At 39.5% G+C, this 24,994-nt stretch overlaps 1 protein-coding gene across 1 annotated transcript in view; it reads left to right on the top strand.

Annotated features, from left to right (window-relative positions):
- The window catches only part of LOC124716912 (putative ATP-dependent RNA helicase DHX57), a 232,224-nt gene that overhangs the window by 161,261 nt on the left and 45,969 nt on the right, over nt 1–24,994 (top strand). The window contains exons 16-19 of the mRNA XM_047243480.1: nt 2,654–2,767; nt 8,476–8,726; nt 16,414–16,549; nt 19,064–19,250. Coding sequence (XP_047099436.1) covers nt 2,654–2,767; nt 8,476–8,726; nt 16,414–16,549; nt 19,064–19,250 — 688 coding nt within the window. The remainder of the gene's footprint in view (nt 1–2,653; nt 2,768–8,475; nt 8,727–16,413; nt 16,550–19,063; nt 19,251–24,994) is intronic.

Below are 24,994 nucleotides of genomic sequence, written 5' to 3'. Positions count from 1 at the left end.
TTGAACCCTGAAGATCAGACATTTATGTCATTATTAAAAATTTTACTGGCACATTTGTGTGATATACCTTAAAGTGTAACACACGCAAAAAAATCAACTTTATATGCAAATTAGCTTCTCTTGCAGCTTATTAACCTTAGAGACCAATATTATATGTGAAAGCTTTGCTTTTATTGTAGCAACACGGTGTATATTAATTTAAACCATTAACTTGTGTGTTACCACTACTTAACAATGATGTTGCTATTGGCTGACTGCATCATGTGCCCTATGCTCTAAATATTCGCTGTCATCAGCTGGCGAGATCACGTGACATGAGCTATGACTGGCTTACAAAACCCCATTGCAAGCTCGATTTCAGTGATTCGGAAAGTAACATGCGGTGTTTGGTGGAATTTTGATGTATACTTTCGTAATACGAAAATACGCAGCGTACATGTTGTTGCACATCAAAGATATTTCCAAAACGTGTCTTTTTCCCTGAGTTTCGTTTTATAAAGTGCCGGAAAATTCTACACCCGTGTCCAAGACCATAACCATTCAAAGGATTGATAAATTTTTGCAGTTCCAAGGGAAAATATACCGTTACTTAGGACGGAAAAAGTGTGTTTTTACCCGGGAGAAAGTTTATTTTTAACTGGGAAATCCGGGAAAAATCCGGGAATGTTTTTTCCTTGTCCGCGTATACACCTTGACTAAGCAAGTTCCGTGTAATAAATATAAATTAAGTCAGATGGCCACAGTGGTGGCTGAACAGATGCTAACCAGGCTGGCTAAGTCTGTTTACAGAAACTTACCGCTTGATCCATGAGATGAGCTATTAAAAAATAATGTTGACAGTAAAATGAAGAACCACAATACAATTAATTTCATTGATCATTACTTATTATACAGTAAGATTTACATAGACAATATGTCCATACAGATACGGGCATGGACACCTAAGAACAACTAATAAGAGAAGAACAAAACAGTGACAAAAAATGACAAGAGATTCTCCTTTTTACTCGTGGAGATGAAAATTAAATCAATGTTACCACTATTAAAGTCCAAACACTTTATGAGTTATATTGTCACCATAGAAGTATTGTTTTCTGTTCAATAAATGTCACTGTCTATTCAAGGCAAGTTATACAGTCTAAGGAAGAAGGGAAAAAAATCATTGTGATGCTTTAATCCCCAGTCAGCTGACTAACCAACCAACGAAATTGACATGTGTCAAGATAATTTCTGGAGCACTGAAAGGGTGTGTTTTAGGGGCCATTATTCCTTATAGTATTTGTGAGTAATCTAGTGAGTAACATTGGAAGGTACATGAGGCTTTTTGTTAGACATTGCTGTTGCCTACAGGAAGGTTGCAACATCAGAAGCCTGAACAAAATGCAGGAAGACCTACATAGACTCAAAGATTGGGACAAGGATTGTTAGTTGACCCCGACCATAAATAAATATAACATAATGCTCGTAAATAGGGAAAATGATGAGTTACTGTTATATTGCACTATTGGTGAAAAATCATCGTGAATGATGAGTACTACAAGCTTCACTGTATAAATATTTCATCATTTCTTGGTCATGCATCAAGGATATTTTTAATTCAGATTCCAATATTTTGGCTGATAACCTTTCAGCCATTTTCAAGGAGAGGTGCTTGCAAGTTTTTAAGTCACTGTGTACGCTATGTAGTAAACATACATGCTTTAGAGACAACACTGTTGGTAACAAGAGCATTAGTCATAGATTAAACTTGATGCACGTAAGAGTAAAACAAAGCAAGCACTGAATCGGTGAATCCACAGTGCTTACGAAGTGTGTTGTTGATAATTATGGGTGCCATGAAGACTTAGGATATTTCCTTTGAACAGTAAATAGACTGTCAAAGAATGTTGCATCGAACACCAGTGATATACCTGCCTACTACAGTGTAATAAATCAGCTGTGGCTGAACAGTGTATTTCCACTGGCCATTCTGTGGCTTACAGGAAAGTTAAGACATTGGCTACAGCTTGGTCTCACCTGGGATTTGATGGTCAAGGAAACTGTGAAAATCCAGTTAGCAGACAACCTGCTCAACTGAGGCGACAGTTTCCAGCTCAACAAATTGTGGAAACCCCTCATTTCATGTCTGCGCTTTCAAAATAAATATTCTAAATCTTCATGCCACCCATAATTATCAACAACACATTTGGTAAATCCTGTGCTTGCTTTGAATTACTCATAGACACATCTAGTTTAATCTGTGAGTGGTGCTCTTGTTGCCAATGGTGATATCTCTTAACACATGTACATTTACTCCACAGCATATAAAGTGATTTAAAAGCTTGCAAGTGACTCACCTTGGGAATTGTAGAGAGGTTGATTTCGAAACATCTCAAATGCACACCCAAAAAATGATGGAATATTCGATCTGTCAGGTAAACTTCAGGAAACACAATGCTTTATAAACATTTGTACTGTCAGAAAGATTAATCACCCCAACATTTACTTTTAGTCCAATAATTGTCAGACCTCAAATTATGTCGGAAAGCTATACTGCAATGTGCTATTTCTTGACCTAATCAACTGCAGTTGTATTATCTTTCTTACTAAATAATAGCTCTTGTTTTTCACTTAATTGTTTTTACTAGCTAACACTTTTCTTTTTCTCTTTCAGGAAACCAAAGAATGGAATGCGGAAGATAGTCTTGTCTACAAATATAGCAGAAACGTCTGTCACCATTGATGACTGTGTATTTGTAATAGACACTGGAAAAATGAAGGAAAACAGGTACACTTTCATGTCGTCTTATTATTACAGCTGCTACCTGAATTTTTAAGGAGAATACTTTTAATGTGTTTTCATGGTGATTGACTCATCCAGTGGTTCTGCAGGTCAGCTGCTAGCCACATTTTTTTAGCACTTTTTTATATTCTTAACTCTGTTTGTTTATATATTTGTTCAGCAGATTTTAGAAAATATCATGTTTTCAATTTTATGTTGTGGATGAGTGTGATTCAGCAGATGAGCAGATGAATGTGAGTAAAGGTGGGAATCCATGAACAGGTTTTTTAGCTATTCACGATTGTTATATGTCTTTAGATATCTGTCACTGACAACTTTAGCAAGGTTACAGATAACTGCAATATTGAACTACACACATTCACAAATGATAACTGCTGTATACTCATTGTATCAAAAGTAAAAGTCATTTTGGAATATTGTAGGGATGTAAAGGAAAAAGCTGACCAGTAATTTCCCTATGATGTGAAATTTCACTGCTGCTGATACACATATTTGAAAGTAAAAAAGCTAACTGTTGGTACTGTATTCTCTTTCATTGGAGAGGAAGGCGAGTTAGGTTGGGAAGAATAGGATGCACCTGTTGTGAGGATGATGAGAGACGAAGATGAAGGGGAGGTGTCTGAGGCAGTGGGAGGTCAAAGACAGAACATTGGAAGCTCTGTGCCAGCTTCAGTCGTAAGATGATGGGGCAGAGTAGGAAGTAAGGGATGGGTTAAGACAAAGGAAATTGAGTATTGAAAATGAATAGCGCAAGTAAGAATTAGGAGGGAATTGGAAAAGAGAAGTGAAATGAATAGCGAAATTAAGAACTAGGAGAAAAAAAAAGAGAGGGTGGTGAAGATGTAGATAAAAAAAGTAATAGAGAAAATAAATTCTTCAATGAAAAATGGAAAGGGGGGGGGGGGGGGGGGGTCCTTAACAGGGGTAAAGTCCAGAAGGGTAGTGAGATGAGGAGCTATGGTGTAGAGTGTGTTCCCATTCTTGAAGTTCAGGCAAATTAGTACTAGATGGGGGTTCCAAATAGTGTGTACTGTACCATACAGCATGCTGGAGATAATACTTAGCAACGGATTCTTTATAATTTAACTCATACTTTCAAAATAAAGTTCAGTCTCAACATACAAGGTGCAAAAAAAAAAAAAAAAAGGGGGGGGCAGTCTGTATTTGGATTGGTGGTAGCACGAACCAGAATAAGAAAAAAACATCCGTTACACATGCATACCATAAGAGCTATGAGCGCTTACTCAGTAGAAAGAGATGTGTTTCACAGTGGAAAAGATGAAAAAGTGCTTACATTCTGGAACATTCTCAAACTTTCAGAAGATTGTATATAACATTCTGGAAAATTATCCAACATTCTAGAAGGAACATTACGGCAAGACAGACTCACACTTGCCTGTACAGTGAATTCCTGGATGCCAGATAGGTACATAAAACATTAACACAACTCTTAGGTATTTCCCTTTCATTATTCTAGAATTAAACTGAAACAAGCTAATCTTCTGACACTGCATCAAAAGAATAATATGGGTCTGAGATACTGAGTAGTGACATTTAGTTTTCATATGCCTATTAGCTACCCTTTACATTATTTTGAAATAGTATGTATATAATGCTTAATGTCAACAAAAGTTAAATAGAGTAATGGAAAGTACTAGGTGCAATATAAATAATTTAAGGTGAAAAGGTAACAACTCGCTGATTAGTTGAGTTGTTAAGTTATTGGTAGGCACAGAAACAGCTATAGAATGGAATCCTTCTTTACTCCTTAAACAATAAAAAACATTGAGTAGATGTAGAAGCAGTGAAGTAGAGGTTCCTTTGTCAGTAGGATTAAAGTTTAATTCTTAGAGCTGAAACCTCAACCACGGAGAGTGTGAAAGATGGAAAGAAGAGAGTGCATACACAGGGAAAAAATACAGTGTTCATAATCAGCAAATACGCATCTACATCTACATCTACACTCCTGTACCAGTTATTGGGGTTATTTCATGTTCCATTCATATATGGAGTGCGGGAAGAATGAGTGCACGAAATAATTAATCTAATCATGTCCTCACCATCTCTGCAGGAGCCATCTTTAGGGGATTGTAGTATATCTTTAGAATCATGATATAAAGGCAATTCTTGAAGCTAAAGTAGGCTTTCTTGGTATAGTTTACATCTATCTTCAGGAGTCTGCCTGTGCTTATTCACATTGCGCTTCTCTGGGTGTTTACATTCAGTATCCCCTCTTAGTCCTTTCGGTATAGGTCACACACATCTGAGCAGCATTCTAGAATGTATTGCACTAGTGATTTGCAGGCAACTTTCTTTGTAGGCTGATTGCATTTCCCCAGTATTCTACCAAGGAACAAGTGTCTACCACCTGTTTTACCTATAATTGAGCCTGTGTGGTCATTCCATGCAATATCCCTACAGTATTGTGCAGTTGGTTACACCCAGGTATTTGTACGAGTTGACTGATTTCAATTACAACTTGTTGATATTGTAGCCATAGGATACCATTTTTTTTCTTTTTTACATTTCTGAACATTTTAAGCAAGTTGCCAATCTTTGCACCACTTTGATCTGACTGATTATTCATGCAGCTTCTTTCTGACAGTACTTCATTATAGACAACTGAATCATCTGCAAAAAGACTGAGGTTACTATTAAATTGTCGGCAAGATCATTAAAATACAACGTGAACAGCAAGGGTGCCAACACACTTCCCTGGGGGCACACACAAGGTTACTTCTAAATGTTTTTATGACTATCCATCCCCAATAACTTGTTGCGTCCTCCCTACCAAAAAATCCTCGATCAAATCACAAATTACACTCGATGCCTCATATGATTATACTTTTGATAATAAGTGTGGATTTGGTACCGAGTCTAGTGCTCTCCTGAAATCAAGAAATACTGTGTCTATCTGGCTGCCTTGATCCAAAGCTTCCAGTATGTCATATGAGAAAGGTGCACGTTGGGTTTCACATGATGGATGTGAAAAGCATTGTGCAGAGCACCATATAATGTGTGAGTGTATCATACTGAGCAATACTAATAAGTAAAGGCAGTAGATAGACTAGTACAGGTAAATGAGAACTGATGTTTACATTTGAAATATTGTTGTCTTTTTATGTAATCTTCTTTTATTTCTCACAGCCTGTGACCGTATGGGAATTTTCACCCTACCCTTCAATAGTTCCATTTGATTATCTTCAGGTCATTCTTTTTTTCTGCTCTCATTTCAATTCTAGTTTTCCTTTTTTATTCATCAGCTTGGTGTATTGTGTGAGGCATACAAGTTAATTGTATGGACTAAATGTTAGTGTTCTTACTTCGTTAACTGTCTGCTAAACCACAAATCATTTTATGGTACATTACACATGTCAGCTCTGTGCAGCAACAGAAGATGATTAAAACTTAGCAAACATGCATGCATATAATTACTAATATAATGGAAGGAAACATTCCACGTGAGAAAAATTATATATAAAAACAAAGATGAGGTGACTTACCGAACAAAAGCGCTGGCAGGTCGATAGACACACAACCAAACACAAACATACACACAAAATTCAAGCTTTCGCAACAAACTGTTGCCTCATCAGGAAAGAGGGAAGGAGAGAGGAAGACGAAAGGAAGTGGGTTTTAAGGGAGAGGGTAAGGAGTCATTCCAATCCCGGGAGCGGAAAGACTTACCTTAGGGGGAAAAAAGGACAGGTATACACTCGCACACACGCACATATCCATCCACACATACAGACACAAGCAGACATATTTAAAGACCTGTCTGCTTGTGTCTGTATGTGTGGATGGATATGTGCGTGTGTGCGAGTGTATACCTGTCCTTTTTTCCCCCTAAGGTAAGTCTTTCCGCTCCCGGGATTGGAATGACTCCTTACCCTCTCCCTTAAAACCCACTTCCTTTCGTCTTCCCCTCTCCTTCCCTCTTTCCTGATGAGGCAACAGTTTGTTGCGAAAGCTTCAATTTTGTGTGTATGTTTGTGTTTGGTTGTGTGTCTATCGACCTGCCAGCGCTTTTGTTCGGTAAGTCACCTCATCTTTGTTTTTATACATATAATTACTAACATATTTATGTAATTCTGGAAGTGGTGTTGCTCTTTTTATTCATGTCCCATCTCGAGCTACTGTATAGATTGCTCACTCTACATACACATCTTTAGGCTCACAGCAGGACCATGATGACGCCCCTGCCTCCCTGTTACATCCTTCATGCATTCCCATTTTGTGTCTGAAAAACTGAGTTGGCATCCTTTCACAATGAAGGAGACATTGAGTTCAGAGATATGAAAGGAAATTAGCATTTTTCATCACCAACCTTAGGCGTACGGTTTTCCAGTACCACACATGGTGCTCTGAAGATATGAGTGACTGAGGTGGTTTATTTTTTTAATTGTTAACCAACTGCAAAACTTTTTTACCAATACCAACACTCTTTACCAATTGCATCTCTCTTTCACCAATCCCAACGTATTTCAACATGCCCTTTTTCATGTTATTTTAGTAATTCTGTACTGTGCAATACGTACCAGTAAACCATCACCCCCTTCCACCACTTTTCCCAAGCCTTCAGGTCTCAAACTCCCATGTACTAAACAGCTTAAAATGTCTGAAAATTGTACAGATGAGTTAGTGTGTTAAATATTCGATGTTAAGCAAGAAAAATCTTTGGTTGCAGACACAAAACAGTAATTTTGTTGATTTTACTAGTTTCTAAAAGAGAAAAAGTTTAGGAAACTGAAATTATAGTTTGTTGGAAGTTTATAAGTGTTCTCTTTATCAAACTCTGGATGAGTGTAGTCTGGGTAATTTGCACTCCGTTTAAAAAATAGCTAGGTCTCCACGCATCTCAGTATTTATGACGTGATATCTCCTGAACTATATGTCGTACAATGGTATAATGTGCAGGTCCATTCAGAGAGTGGGTGCAAAATATGTTGCGAATACAGTTAGTAGTAAGGGAGTAATAAATTAAAAAATCATGCATGATGCTGAATATTTACTGCAAGAACAGTGAAAATGTAGTATGCGATAAACCTTGTTTGTTTCATTATGTTGTAGGATATGTCAGTGAGAAATAATTTTGAAAAAGGTCTGAAGTTGTGTCTGTTAGATGTCACTAAGTGCTCTCATTCTCAAATACTGGATGAATCTAGTCTACTGTTAGCGAGTAGATTGTGATAGAATTTTAAATTTTTGAATTCTGTCAGTAATTATATGAGATATTGAAAATCAAAATTTTGTTGCCCATGGAAGCCATTATGTAGAGCTTCATGTAACCATTTAGCCATTTAGTAACATAGCAGGTAACATTGATAAAGATTTTCAGAAATCATTGTTACCAGTTGCATAGGTTGCAGTTACTTATGGAACTTTTATTCATCACAGTTGTAGTGTTCCATATCTGTAACATATAAAAGTTTTCTTTTGTCTGTATTACTTATGCTAAATGTTTTAAATGCTTGTTAAAACTCCCTGGTTTTAGTTAACTCTCTCATATATTGTTGGGCAGTTTATTTGCTAGGTTGATTACCTTGCAGAGAATACTGTCCCAAACTTTTTTGTGAATTTGTCAGTGTAAGTGTAAGTCTCGCACTCGTCCCACCAACAGAGCGATATCTTGCCTTCTGTCGGTACACTGTCCTAAATAAAACTTCAATTTGAGTCTTGCTTTTTGCCCACAGATTTGATTCCAACAAGAATATGGGGAGTCTGGACACGGTGTGGGTGTCGAGGGCTAATGCGAGGCAGCGCAAGGGTCGCGCGGGTCGAGTGATGCCCGGGGTGTGCTGCTACCTGTACACGCACCACCGCTTTCAGTACCACTTCGACTCGCAGCCGGTCCCCGAGCTCCACCGCGTTCCCCTCGAGCAGTTGCTGCTGCGGATACTCACGATGCCCGTGTTTGCGGGCACCGACGTGCACAAAGTCTTAGGTTAGTACGTGTCTCACAGAATCTCGTCTCTTCATAGTTAGGACACGTAACTGTTCTCCAAAATTGCACCGTCGGGTGACGCAGAAGCGACTGTGTCCAGTTACAGAGACTTGGAACGCGGTCAGAGAGGAATATTGAACTTCACCAGGTAGTAATAATGAAGCAGAGAAACATGGAGCACTGTGTTCCTGCACATAACATTTGTAGAACTCTGACAGATTGGTTGTTGTAAAATTAAGAGAAGACAGAATCGCTGGGCAGTATGTACCCCCCCACCCCCACCCCCCCAGGAGATGACATTACAGTACTATTGCTAATGGACATTTTTAAAAGTGAAAAATCTGTGATGGATTTGATAGATTGCAACTCACCACATAGACGAGACATTAAGTGTCAGGCACACACATTTTGAAGCAAATAAGCTATTGGACACAGTCCTTACTCGGGTGTAGAGAAATACCGTATTTACTCGAATCTAAGCCGCACTTGAATTTAAGCCGCACTTGAAAAATTAGATTTGAAATCAAGGAAAAAGAAATTTCCCGAATCTAAGCCACACTTGAAATTTGAGACTCAAAATTCAAGGGGAGAGAAAAGTTTTAGACCGCACCTCCAAATTGAAACAAAGTTGATTCATTTAGATCGAATGGATGAAGATACAACTACAGTAGTTTGGCTCGAGTCGTAAGCTTAACAGTTAAGCTTTACCAGGTAGCCATTGCTATGCGTCAGGCGCTCCATCCGTATTTATACGGGTACCCTTCCTTTTTCATGTGCTTCATCTGGTTTGAATCGATTCCTTGTTTTGTTTTGATCTGATAAGTACTGTTATCTTTTTTTATAGATGTTTACCTCACTCTAAGCTAAAAATGCGTTATTGTACTGTGTCATGCATTGTGTGTCGCATTCTGATAATGTGTGTTTACGACCTGTTGCCGCTCGCGGCACGGCTTGCATTTGTGCGCACTACCACCGCTTACAATAAAAAAGAAGAGAGGAATTGTCTCATTAGCGAAACAATGGCAAGAGACTGCTATTTGTTGTTACTTACACTGCTGCTTTCTTTGATAATGATCAACAACAACCAAATAATAGACTGCGTATGATAGAAGATGTTCTGAACGAGAGTTCGAAAATTTTTCTCTGTTTGAAAATCTTTGCAGACAGCTCTTTAGTACATTACATTCTGCACAGAAATTAGAGTCATCTTAGATTTTAAAATCTAGTCACTTGCCGTGCTTCATTTCTGACTGTATCACTATTCAGCATAAAAATAATATGAATATAAACATGACATGATATGTATATTCTTCCATGTTTGATGTTGTCTCACTCTAGTTTCGTAGTTTGTTACGCAGACAGGATTTAAATAAGATAGCAGCAAACACGAAAGAATACGTGGAATAATGTTTACATTCGTATTATTCTTATGGTGAAGAGAATACTGCATGTGATTCATGATTCATAAAAGTTCCTATTAGTAATCATTTCTTGTCACAGGTAGGAAAAAAATAATTCAGAACATAGAGTTGGACATATTGACACACATCCCAAACAGTCTTGCCAGTCGGATTTTTGTAGTAGATATTTAGTGATGACTTGAAATGTACGATGTGTTGTTGTCTTCAGTCCGTAGACTGGTTTGATGCAGCTCTCTACGCTTTTCTATCCTTTTGAATGCAGAGTAGTAACACTCGTAAAATAAGAATGAAAATAACTTAGAAAATAAATGCTGAAATTTAAAACAAAATTTTATTAGGTTTGTAATACATCTTATACGAAATGTTTAAAATATCAGTCATGATTCTGAATCACTATCACTCAATTCTTTGTTGCTCATTTCTTCATACAGAGGATCGTCCTCCGTGCCATCTAGTGCATTGGATATTGAACATTTTTTAATTGCTTGTTCCACAGTCTGCTTTGGACACACTTCCTTGCATCATAAATCCACTGGCACACTTGCGACAAACTTGCGCATTTTTCACATCTTGTTGGTGTCAGCTGTCTGTCGCTTTTCGAAAGCCAGTCTGTGTACATGCGTTCAAGCTTGTCCTTAAATGGTTTATTCTAACAGATGTCAAGTGGTTGCAGAACTGACGTCATTCCGCCTGGAATTACTGCCAAATCCGTTTTGCTTTCCTCTAATTTTCTTTGTACTGCAGGTGTTGTATGGCCTGCGTATGCATCTACTACCAACAGACTGCATAAACCAAGCATTGCACCAGGACAACAATTCCACACACACCTAATCCATTCCAACACCATTCCTCCGAAAACCACCCAGTTTAGTTTTCTCGTACAATTACAGTTTTTGGAAATACTTCCATTTTCGGTAAAGACTTTCTCCTGAAAACTATGTATGGGGCTAATTTATGTCAATCTGCTGTGCAAGCTATCATGACGGAGATCCGCTGTTTTTCACCTCCTTGATGTAAGAACACTTATGTATTTCTTTCCTTTGGCGTCAACCATATAATTTGACGGCATGTCAAAATATATGTGAGTTTGGTCAGTATTTCCTATCTGACCAAGAAGGTATTACTAATTATGAAGCACTGAAATTCCACAAGTTTTTCTTCATAATTTTTCAGCATTATGTGCAACTGAAATTTGCCTCCGAAGTGAAAAACCCCAGTGCTTCATAAACAGATCAATCCAGCTGCGACTAGCCTTAAAATTTTCGATTTTTTGCTCTCTAGCAATTTCATGTGTATTAATTTTTAAAATTTTGGCATTCACAGGCAGGAATTTCTAACGCTGTTACTTAGCAAATTCATTTAAAATCACTTCTAGTGCATGATATCGGCCACACTTTGGCCCACTAAATGCTTTCCTGCTACTTGAACATTCAAATAATTTGTTTCTCTGCAGTCGCCATCACCTGACGTTGCTCTCATCAATCCCGTATCGCAGACCTGCGGCACGATTAGAACTTTGTTCTGAAAAAGAAATAAATCCCCTCTTGAATTTGGCTCTATAATGAAAGCACTTCAGTATGATTCACTAACACCAACAAGCACTTCACAAAATTCCACGAATCAATAGGTGCCACTACGTGAAATATTAATGAGCCTCAGTGTATCTACTCGTGCAACAATCATAAGGCCTTGTGCATTGTTGGTATTTTTGTGTAAAGAAATTTATTTTTGTTGCTACGAATGTTTGAAAGGCTGCTACATTCGAAGATGAACAATACAGAATTTCTATTTACTTCGTTGGATAATGTATGAAAATGCAGTGGTCGTAACTCGGGGCAAAGAAAAAAGCTCGTCTTCTATAAATATAAAAAGGTGCGGCTTAGATTCGAGTAAATATGGTACACGCAATACCCATCCCAGCCAAGTTCACTACAAACTTCAGTCAGGCCTCAGCACAGAGTGTGTGTGTGTGTGTGTGTGTGTGTGTGTGTGTGTGTGTGTTTCTAAATCTGAAGCATCAGTATGAAAAGGATAGATAGGTACTCACCACATTGGGCAAGTGTTGTGCCAGACAGACACAGTAAAAAAAGACTGATACACATTATTACCTATTGAACTAATTCCTTCATCAGATATAGACAAAACAAAACACACACACACACACACACACACACACACACACACACACACACACACACACGGTTGGCCACTGTTTTTTCTGGATACAGAGGCCATGCATTTTTTGTGCCTGTATTTGATGAAAGTCTTAGTCTGGTAGGCAATAATATTTAGCAGTTTTTTTTTTTTTTTTTTTTTTTTTTTTTCAGTTTACCTGTCTGTCACTCGTCACCTCCTCTATATGGTTAGTAGCAATTTACATTTTCATATTGTTGTTATTCCATTCAGGGTTTCTCCATGTTTGAAGGGCCGTATCCAATAGCTGGATCTACCTTTGAAAGTGTTTCGTAAATGATTTAAAAGTAAAGGAGACAACTCACTGAATAGCAGAAGCGTCAAGTTGCTGACAGACACACAAAAACAATGCAAATTTCTCCAGTTTTCAGAAAAAATCTTTCAACAAGCCAGTGTGTGCGCATGCACGCACTTACACACACACACACACACACACACACACACACACCTGTGCACCTTAATTTTTAGACACAGATTCTTGGGAGAAAGAAGTGGGAAGCAAGAGAACTGGTAGCTAGCTGCTCGAAGGGAGGTAGCAGATGTGCAGGATAGAGATGTGGGAGGGAGAGGTGGTAGATGCGTGGACAAGGCATTTGACATACAGGCAACAGAGCTGGAGAGATGTGGCTCACAACAAAGATGACACGGAGGCTTGGACTGGGAGGGAGTGACGGGATTCACGAAGGTGGAAACGATTGGTTTCAGGATGTGGGGGCAGTGAGTTAGCAGAGCTGGAGGTGAAGAGGATTATGGGAGCAAAGAACATGTTGTGTCACCGGTTGGTCAACTTTGTTCTCAGCCTCAGCTGGGCGGTGGCATTTATTCTGGTGGATAATTGGTTGGTTGTCATAATTGACAAAAACCTGTATGGTGATTGCAGCAGTGTTGGTATATGGCATATCAGTTTTCACAGTTGGCCCTGCCTGTGATCTACCTCTACATCACTATCTTGCAGTTCACACTTAAGTGCGTGGAAGATGCCTGATAGGACAGGATAAGCCTGTGAAAAGACTGGAGCAAAAGATCCATATCCTTCGCTGAAATTTTATGCAACATCAAGCCTGGAAATGAGGAACATCATACCCAAGATCCTTCCCAATCTTCTAAAGAGTTATTCTGTCACTCACCCAATCTACAAGACGTGTTGATCCATCCCTATGCCTCTCTAACTCTGAATCTCTTGCCATGGGTGCCATATCCCTGTGGAGGACCCAGGTGCAAGACCTGCCTGATTCATTCACCCAGCATGTCCTACTCCAGCCCTGCCACAAGCTTATTCTTCCACATCAGAGGAAGGGACACCTCTGAAAGCGGCCACATCATATACTGGCTGCGTTGCAATCACTTCGCACTATTTTATGTGGGCACCAACCAGCTTTCCATCAGAATGAATGGCCACTGCCAAACTGAGGCTGAGAACAGAGTTCACCACCTGATGGATTGTGTGCTAGAGTTCAGTGGCTATGTCACAACATGTGCCATTTGTATCCTTCCCTCCAGCACCAGCGCTTCTGAACTACGTACGTGGGGATTACAGGACAACGTGTCCTTTGCTGCTATAATCCTCCCAATTTGAATCTTTGCTAAACTGCTGGTTCCCCCCTTCCCCAACCTATATCTGACAGTTGCCCCTTCCTCTGTCCTGCCACTTCCTTCCAGTCCAAGTCTACATTTCATCCTCTCATGCCCTCCCAATTCATATCATCTTCATCATGCACTGGCACTGGTACCCCAGTGTTGCATGTCTTGCCTGTGCACTTACCACCCCTACCACCCACATTCTTAACTCACTCACCTGGTACCTTCCTCAAAGCTGCTAGCTACCTATCCCCAAGCCCTCCTCTTGCAACATACCATATTCTCTCTCCGCTCACCTGACCAAACACTATCAGCACCACAGTTCACCTGCTAAACTGCAATCCCAGCATTGTGCGCTCAGCCAGACCAATGTGTTTGTGTGTGTGTGTGTGTGTGTTGGTGTGTGTGTGAGAGAGTGAGTGAGTGAGAGAGAGAGAGAATCTGAAGTATCAAACAGCTGAATCTACTTTTAAATGTGCCTGCCGGCTGTTCAACATCGCTTCTATGTGGTGAATTGCAATCTATCAAATTAATATTGTTGTTAAAATGAAAAAAAAAAATTCCTAGTTCGTTTTTGGAGCATGGAAGATAGAGGGATAGGTTTAGGAAAGAAAATTAAATCACTCATAACCCAACTTGAGTGAGGTTTGTATCTTGTGAGGGCAAGAGGAGACAGAGATAAATATGGGAGGTGTTGAGAGATACCGACCATCTGGCCAACTGACTGACCAACTGTTTCCCTCCTACTCTCTCTTTGTCTCTTCTTGATCACACAACAGGCAGATGGGTGTCTCTCAACATTGGTCCTTCCAAATCTTTCATCCCAAAGGAAGGAACTGAGAGTTCTGAAAGCTGGGAATAGTTTTTTCACTTTTAAATTTGTGTATTTGGCAGTACTGGAATTCCAACTCCTGAAACTAAATGTTATTCTGCCATTAAACCTCCTTGTAATTTTACAGTTTTCTCGAGAAAATTCTGCTTTTATGGATTGGTAGCTCTTCAGAGCATGTTCAGATTTTTTTTTTTTTTTTTACTGGGGGTGATAATGTGTTTAGGCTAACATCGTTTGTTTACCAGTTGAAAAAAAAACAGACTCTTGCATGTGACTCAGCAGTCTAAAGCAAGTCTTTTGATTTGATGGCACCTCAGCATGTGTGGAAATAATGTGGGACTAAGGATTTTGTCAGTGGGAGAAGACAGGAGGAGGAGGAGGAGGGTGGAGGCAGTCTTAGCTGATGGCTGTGAAGAACAAGCAGCAAGAAAATAGTATGTGCCACTGGTGAAATATGTGGTACATGATTAAGTGGAAGAATGGCCTGGGAGACTACATAGAGGAGAGAGATGGTGAATGTGGATCGATGAGGTGAACAGGCAAGCATCGAGGCTATGAAATGGGGGCTAGGGAGATATGAGCCATGGTACTTGATGGATGTGTTGTAAGGACAGTCCCTCTCCAAGTAATTGAGAGAGAGAGAGAGAGAGAGAGAGAGAGAGAGAGAGAGAGAGAGAGAGAGGGAGGGAGGGAGGGAGGGAGGGAGGATTTTTGGGGGAAGGATACAGATGGCAAAAATTATGCAGTCTATACCAGGCTGAATCACCGGTGTCACATTAGATTGCTACCTCCCCCTTCCAGCCCTCGACCAACTTTCCCTCCATCCCTCCCTACATCTCACAGCCCCTTAGTTTCTCACATACTATACAAGATACAACTTCTCACTTATCTGAGCTTCAGCACTGTGACACTGTACAGGATGGCGATCTGTGTGCAAAAACTGAAAATCGGGAATTCTCTGGGAAATTGAGTGTAATGCGAAAGCGAAAGTCTGAAAAATGCGAGTGGTAGTTGACCTGTTATTGATGAAAATAAATGTTAGGAGTCATTTCATCACAAAACTCTGTCAGAGTAATTGGTGTTGGGCTTCCATAAGGAAAGGTGATGAAGTACAGTGAATTGTTGTAGTGTTTGTTGCTTGATTGTGGCTACCTCCAGCATGATTGCTGCATGTGGGAATTTTTGTTGTTCTCTGTAGCTTTTAAAGTTCTTGTTCTATATCACTTTATGTGTTTTAAAGAGCCACAGAGGTGATTGTCTGGAAACTCATCAACAATTTCAGTTTTCTTTGCATGCCTGTTTACTGTTCAGTGACTCAGCTTTGTGGTGAATGATTATCTTTACCCCTTTCTTTATTTATATTCCATCCAGGATTTACGCATATCGTCTTTTGGAACCGTTAGTTGCTTGTAGAATGTATGAGTAAATAAATTGTCATCAGATGTATGTTGGTTCTACTACTTTTTTTATATCTGACTCAGCTTGTTAAGGAAGGAAGCTGAAGGGAAAGTTCTGATTCATTATTATGATCTCCTTACTCTTTCACTTTTTATTTTGTGGGCTACACTGTGCAGTTAATTTTTTTATATGCAAGTATTCCTGTTGGCATTTAGATTAAATTGTGTTACTGCCACTTCGAACTAATGTGGAATTATATTTGCAGAACGTACGTTGGAACCTCCTCCAGTTGAGAGTATAGATTCGGCATTAAAGAGGCTGCGCGATATAGGGGCGCTGGATGAAGAGAACGAGCTCACACCTCTGGGGAAGCATCTCGCTGCACTTCCAGTCGATGTGAGGTAAATGCGCGTACTGTTTACGTTGGTAGTGGAGACATCAGTAAAGCAAAAAAAGAATTAGCCGCTGCAGCACGTGTGTGCGAGCCTACACTGCATATGCCTACAGCCCAATTAGTCACAGTAAATGTAGCAATACTGCTTAGAGCCATTTAAATGTGTGTGTGTTAAAAGCTTTGTGTTCTATATCTTCCACTGAATACTCTTTTCACTTAGTGTTGAGTTTTTCCACAAGGCATATTTCCTCCTGATATATAGTTAATCACCTCATACCACTTATAGCATCTCATTCTTTCCTGGCTTCCCATGACTTCCCAGACAGTTCCAGGGTTTCTTACTTACTTGTCCAGGAATATCAAGATAATCGATATTGACACACAACTGTTGAAAATGGTTTTTTGTCAGTTGAGCGTGTGCTTTTATTTCCCAAGTTCATCATAAACATGTACTGCATTTACTGTGCTTGTGCCAATCAACATTTATGGGGTGACAGTTTAGTACCAAGTACTTCCTGTCTCTCAGAAGTAGTAAACAGGGGTTGTATGAAAAGTAATGAGTCCAAAAATGGGGAAAGGTTACTGAAGATAATACTACAAACAGTTAAAATTATTCAAAATAGGTTCCTCTAGAGTTAACACTTGTAAGTTGCCCCAAAAATCCTTTTCAGGAATATCCACCGAGCAGTGAGTCAAAGCCGCTTTGACCTCTGCAGTGCTCTCGTGGTGTTGCCGTCTGAGCGCTGTCTTCACACAGGGAACAGGAAAAAAGTCCACGGGCAGCTTTGGGGCTATAGGTAGTCAGGGGAAGTGTTGTAATGCTGTTCTGGACCAGATAGTGGTAGGCTGTGGAGCAGGTATGGCCTGCTGCATTGTCGTGATGCAGCTTCCAGTATGCAGCAGGTCCTGACCTCACTATATTCCGTGGGTGTCCTGTGCTCGGTTTGTGTTCCACGTCCTCTCAACCATCTCTGAGGAACTTATGCCATCTAAAAACAGCATCTCTTGATCGACGTTTGAACACTTTCTGAATTGTGACCAACATCTCCATAGCCAGTTATCTGAGTCCCACACAGAATTTGATGGTGTAACACTTTTCAATGGAAAGTTGCATTTTTAAGCTTTGTCTGACCGTATAGACAGCAGTACAGTAAAGTGACAATGCAAACACCACAGAAGCTCATAGACAACCGATGAGGCCATGTGTGTTTTGAAAGTGACTTCCCCCTCCATCGTACCAGCCACAAGCTAGGGCACTGTGACATAAAGATGTTTTAGAAAAAAAATAAGACTCATTACTTTTTCTACAAACCCTGTAGTGTAGCTTGTCTTCTGATTTGCCAAGTCAACAAATAGTTCATGCCAATATTATGAAAAGGGTAGTTGCTACTCACCATACAGCTTAGATACTGCAACAAAAAGACTGTTAGCTAAAGCTTTTGGCCAAACAAGCCTTTGTCAGAATTAGACAACATGCAGACGCTTGCTCATGTGGGCCCACACACACACACACACACACACACACACACACACACACACACACACACACACAGTCTCTGGCTGCTGAACCCAGACTGCAAGCAGTGCTCATGATGGAAGAAGCAACTAGGGTGGTCAGGGTAAGAAAGAGGCTGGGTAGGGGAGGGGGAGGGATAGTGGGATGGGGGTGGAGGATGGTCGGTGCTGCTTGTGGGAGTGTACAGGGATGAGGTAGGAACAGGGTAGGGCAGCTAGGTGCAGTTGGGCTGAGAGTGCGTTGGTGGAATAGAGGGCTGTGTAATGCTAGAATGGGAACAGGGAAGGGGATAGGGGGGTAAAGGACAATAATTTATGAAGGCTGAGGCCAGAAGGTTTACATAGATGTATTGATGAGAGAGTTTCCACCTGCTCAGTTCAGAAAAGCTGGTGTTGGTGAGAAAGGTCCAGATGGCACAGGCTGTGAAACTGTTATTGAAATGAATAACATCATGTTGGGCAGCATGCTCAGCGGTTGAGTAGTCCTGCTGTTTCTTGGCCTCAGTTTGTTAGTGGCCATTCAAGCGAAGAGACAGCATGTTGGTTGCCATCCACACGTAGAATGCAGCTTAGCTTGTAAATAACATGACTCTGCCCCATGTCTTTCTTTTGTAGATCGAATTGAAACCAATCGTGAGCCAAATCCAGCCCGCAGACCGTTGGATGCGTGCCTGTGCTGTACAGCGTCAACAATATATTAATTTCAGTCAGAAGTTACTATTGCTTGCTTGTGAAGACTAATTTGTTGTTGCAGAATGTTATTTTTGTATTCAGTAGCTGTTGCTGCCCCTAAAGTGAGAGTTGCAATAAATTCTGACATAATATGTGTTGAGTTGGCTGTGTTTACATTTACCTTAGGACTGATTATCACCAAAAATTAAAAATAAAAGTAACCCTAATAAAACTGGCTCACCCTGTGCATGTTTATGAAACACTAATTAAATTATATGTTCACTATTTTGAGCAAAATAAAATCAACTTTGCATTGAAATATGTCTATTCACAGGATAGGAAAACTTATGTTGTATGGAGCCATATTTTGCTGCCTAGATTCAGCGCTAACAATGGCAGCATGTCTCAGTCACAAATCTCCCTTTGTGGCTCCATTTGCACTGAAAGAAGCAGCTGATGCAAAGAAGCGGGAGTTTGCTACTGCTTATAGTGACCAGCTCACTGCTCTTAGGGCATACAAGGTGAGTGCCAAAGAAACTGTTGAGCATTTGTAATATTCAGTTTTTTCTTGTTTTCATTTCTGTCAAATTCCAGCCAGACCTATAAAAAAAAAAAAAAAAAAAAAGAAAACAGGCCAATGCTCAGGAATGCCTTATTTACTTACTTTTTTAAATATGAAAGCTCAGTATGACTGTTTTTGTTTCCAATGAAAAGAACTATACAGGGTGCAAACGATAACAGTTTACAATGTACCACAGTGGTGTAGGGGGAAGTTGAGATGAACAAGTTGATATAGGGAACTAGTCATGTATCAGGCTGGGAAACAAGCTCATATAGATCTATAGAAGTCACCTAATCTACATTATATACACGCCATGTGAAATTTTGAATGTTCTCTAGCCTTCTTACACCATCGGGTTAGTCGGTCAGATTTTGAAATATTTTATTTCATTCTCATTAGTCATTTAAAATTCCTGTGAGGGTGCTAAAAGAAAAGATTCATGTAATATTATAAAAAAAATTAATTATGTTTACAATTCAATCTAAACTTAACTTTTACAAGCACAGTTGTCTCATAGTATGAAGGCTAGAGAAACAAAATGATTTAATTTTTAGTTTTACACTATCAAGTGTCACAAAATGTAGAGGGGAAAATGTGGACAAATGTCAGTTTTGCAGGACAATTTTAGCAAGAAAAATAAATGAGCTTCAAATGGTTAAAGAGTGACAAGTGGGTAGTGTGAGAGGGTACGAGGACATTCAAAATCTTGTGCAGCATGCATGCGCTATCTGGGTGTATACAACCCGGGACAACTGGGAGATCCAGGAAAAACCCAGGAATTTTTTCATCCCGGAGAAAACTGGGAAAAACCGGGGAATTTTTTATTGTTTTTGTTTTCAGTTACATTTTTGTAATTTTGACTGGTAAGAACCGATACTCTAACAAAGGATATTACTGTATTTCACTACTGCAGAATAATACTGCAACAATAAAACATGAATGAGAGAAAAAATGAAAATAAAACTTAAATTGCAAGGGAACTGCACCAAATACAACAACAAAAAATGAAATGAAATGAAGTCCCATGCATCTTTACAGAGCGTAGGGGAATGATGCGGGAGGCCCGCACCGCTTTACTAGGCAAGGTCCTAGTGGAGGTGGTTTGCCATTGCCTTCCTACGACCGTGATGGGGATGAATGATGATGATGATGATGATGATGAAGACGACACAACACCCAGTCATCTCGAGGCAGGAAAACACAGTGCTCATACAAGTGTCTGCCAACAGCAAAATGTGTCAAAGGCTTTAGGAAGACTATGCAATGCTTCGTAACAACAAATTGCCTCCGATGAGAGTGACGTCACAACTGTTTACATTAGATTCATTTTAGCAGTTACAAGCGGGATCATGCACTTGTGCAGTTGAGTAGTACCTTCTCCCACTTCTGGATACAGAAATGTGGCTGTTGGTTGTGTAAGCAGTCGCAGCAAGCAGATCGATGCTACCGGAAAAAATTTTACTGGAGCGCCCAACCTGCCAGATTCATGCATGCGCAGCAAGGAGGGAGGGGCAAATTCATATTCTTGAGGGGAAGAAAACCTTGTTTCACGAAGCGACTAGTATCCAGCCCACATTAGTCTATCCATTATTCATATGACTTTGAAACGCATTCGTGTCAGTTTTTGAACATTTCATTTTTGAACACATTCTAAGTTGATTTCTGAATGAATCGTAAATTGATTTGTGAATGCGTGCATAGTGTACGTGATGTCTCTGTCATGGAAATCCTCATAGCATGTAGAAACAAACTTCCCTGCAATTGGCTATACAAGCTGAGCGGAGTAAGGCTGAACGGATGAATACCAACCGCTGTCCGATTGTGTGGTTGATAGAGTTTGTGAATGATGAGCGTTGTTATAATTACTTCGAAATCCATAGATTCAGACTACAGGAGTGGAAATAAACGAATAACAGGTAAAAAAGATTATGTATTACCTTCTCTGTGTATCCAAGAAAATGAATTTTGACAGAAAATTTTTGGCCAGATCGCTATACTAGTAAGGGCCAGTTTTACAGTCCCCAGCTAGCAGACATTTTAAGTTCTGATCTGGAAGAAGCGTGGAAAATGCGTTGTACAAACAAGTAACAATGCCTAACCAGAGAATAATCGCGGGAAAAGTAAACTGGTGATTCTGGCAGAGTTAATGAAGTTAACCTGCGAATAAGCTTTGACATTGCAGGAATAGTTATAGAATTACTGATAACAAAACTGTTTGTTAGAATGAGGCAGGTGAAGAAACGGGGACATCACACAAATTATGGAACAATATGACGATTCCAAGTTTGTATTAAAATTTTGTACTACTACTTTTAGATCTCGTGCTTGAGAAACTGGAGCGTATGAATAAAGTGTGAAACTATTTCCTAACGTGGAGCTTTTTGCTTGTAGTGGGCCTAATAGGCATTTGATATTGGTACTTTGTGAATTATATTCTGTTGTTACAAAAAAGACCATTTGTGCCAAAACAGTCTCATTTATTTGGTGTGTGTCACAATTGTTGCAGTATTAGAAAGCCCTATTTTGTTTTATCTAGCAGACGGTGACAAAATAGATGTAATCAGATCGGGAAACCACACCACTCTTGGGTCCTATTTGTATTAACAGCTTTTTCGGTATTAGGCAACGACATTTCGATTTTTCATGTAGCAAAACGTTTGACGAACTTTGAGGTAATAGATTCGTTTGCAGGAAGGAAAGCACACCATGTAAAACTGTAGCAAGATTGTTGTTGTTGTTGTTGTGGTCTTCAGTCCTGAGACTGGTTTGATGCAGCTCTCCATGCTACTCTATCCTGTGCAAGCTTCCTCATCTCCCAGTACCTTCTGCAGCCTACATCCATCTGAACCTGCTTAGTGTATTCATCTCTTGGTCTCCCTCTACGATTTTTACCCTCCACGCTGCCCTCCAGTACTAAATTGGTGATCCCTTGATGCCTCAGAACATGTCCTACCAACCAATCCCTTCTTCTAGTCAAGTTGTGCCACAAACTCCTCTTCTTCCCAATTCTATTCAATACCTCCTCATTAGTTATGTGATCTACCCATCTAATCTTCAGCATTCTTCTGTAGCACCACATTTCGAAAGCTTCTATTCTCTTCTTGTCTAAACTATTTATCGTACATGTTTCGCATCCATACATGGCTACACTCCATACAAATACTTTGAGAAACGACTTCCTATACTCGATGTTAACAAACTTCTCTTCTTCAGAAACGCTTTCCTTGCCATTGCCAGTCTACATTTTATATCCTCTCTACTTCGACCGTCATCAATTGGTTTGCTCCCCGAATAGCAAAACTCCTTTACTACTTTAATTGTCTCATTTCCTAATCTAATTCCCTCAGCATCACCCGACCTAATTCGACTACATTGTATTATCCTCGTTTTGCTTTTGTTGATGTTCATCTTATACCCTCCTTTCAAGACACTGTCCATTCCGTTCAACTGCTCTTCCAAGTCCTTTGCTGTCTCTGACAGAATTACAATGTCATCAGCGAACCTCAAAGTTTTTATTTCTTCTCCGTGGATTTTAATACCTACTCCAAATTTTTCTTTTGTTTCCTTCACTTCTTGCCCAATTTACAGATTGAATAACATTGGGGATAGGCTACAACCCTGTCTCACTCGCTTCCCAACCACTGCCTCCCTTTCATGCCCCTCGATTCTTATAACTGCCATCTGGGTTCTGTACAAATTGTAAATAACCTTTCGCTCTCTGTAATTTACCCCTGCCACCTTCAGAATCTGAAAGAGAGTATTCCAGTCAACATTGTCAAAAGCTTTCTCTAAGTCTACAAATGGTTTGCCTTTTCTTAATCTAGCTTCCAAGATAAGTCGTAGGGTCAGTATTGCCTCATGTGTTCCAATATTTCTACAGAATCCAAACTGATCTTCCCCGAGGTCGTCTTCTACCAATTTTTCCATTCGTCTGTAAAGAATTCGCGTTAGTATTTTGCAGCTGTGACTTATTAAACTGATAGTTCAGTAATTTTCACATCTGTCAACAGCAAGATTAGAGAGAAAAAAATTCTAGGTGCTAAGGATTGAAGAAATGTGTATTGTCTTGCTTGTCTCATGTCTTTACTGGGATTATGTATCGTGTATTTAATTTTATGTCACACAAAGCAGCAAGCTGTTAGCTGTTAGGGAATACAGATTGCAAATTTTCTGAAGAGAGGGTTCTTTTTAAAGGACATTTTAATTTCCACTGTTCTGAGTATGGTTTGATGGTATCCATTACAAAATATACACGTTTTGATTCCACAGACCGACATGCGATAGGAGAATGCTGTGTGGAGAAGTGTGGCACTGCACTTTGGCACACTTACGACCAAATAACATGTCTTACATTTCCTCAAACACATATGTTTTATGCATCAGACTCTTCAGAAAGATGTGCACTACAAAATGAACATATTTTTGAAAATTCGATTATTTTTTTTAATTTTTGACATTCTATCCCAAACGCTTGAGGGAGTGGCAGGGTATTGCCCGTTTCGTAAATATCGTAGATCCGGGGCTGATGCGCAGAGCAGTCTGAGTTATAGTGTGGAAGTGGGTAGTCTCCACGTGACCCGTGTTTACATTTAGTGATTTTGCTGTTTCTCCTTTGTTCACTTCTCTCACGTCAAATGAAAACAAAACATATTTCTGTGGCCGGGAGCTGCCAAGTGAATTAAAATACATTCACATAATTACAGAAGGCTAAAATGTGTTATTAGTTTCAGATTTTATTTTATTTCCACCTTTCTGACAGTCAACCATTAATTGCCATGCAGAACAATGAAGTTATTCTTGTCGGTTTGCTAAAGAAATTTTCTTTTATTAATCTTTTCCGCTGAGGCAGACAATATATTCTAAACGGAAGTGTTTTAATTCCACACACTGTTCACTGCATTTCAAGTTCACGTTTTCAACTTCTAGCACATATGGCATTATGCCATAATAAAGAACCAAACATGAGATTAACACAGTGCTGGTACTCCAAGAAAATTTACATCCCGAAAACTACATAAAGCTTAATATCAGGTCGTGGCCTTCTTCACTGGGAATCTGGACATATGAATGTGCACTTTAAATATGCACATTTTAATATGAGTCACGAAATTTCAATGCCCTTGGAGTATCCTGTGATGTCTCTTTTCTTTTTTGACATAATGTAAGATCTTTTAATGTTTTATACATGTACGAACATATGGTCTCCCTACGACATCATAGCTGCGCAAGTGTGATGACACCTGTCACCTGGCGCTCTGTGGCAGCTGCAGAAACGAACCTATTTCTAACAGGTGGTTTGAAAAGCACTGCCATCAAAGTAAATTTCCTTTTACGCAAGTTGAACTATGTGCGAGAATGTATGATGAATTTCTTAAATCACAGAGTGTTTGACTCTAATTTAAAAATAAACTCTTTGATGACGAGCCATTTAGATGAATTTTGAGCCCAGAAGATCAGACGTTTATGTCATTATTAAAATTTTACTGGCACATCTTGAATTGTAATATGCCCATAAAAGACAACATTATATGTGAAAGCTTAGCTGCTCTTGCAGCGTATTATTCTTATAGATCAATATTATATGTGAAATCTTTGCTTTTTGTGTAGCAACACTATGTATATTAATTGAAACCATTCACTTTTTGTGTTTGTGTGTTCGCGCTCCTTAACAGTGATGTCGCTATTGGCTTACATCACGTGTCC

This window comes from Schistocerca piceifrons, chromosome 9 (assembly GCF_021461385.2).
Source record: "Schistocerca piceifrons isolate TAMUIC-IGC-003096 chromosome 9, iqSchPice1.1, whole genome shotgun sequence".
Taxonomy (NCBI): domain Eukaryota; kingdom Metazoa; phylum Arthropoda; class Insecta; order Orthoptera; family Acrididae; genus Schistocerca; species Schistocerca piceifrons.
This window is presented reverse-complemented; position numbering and strand designations above follow the sequence as displayed.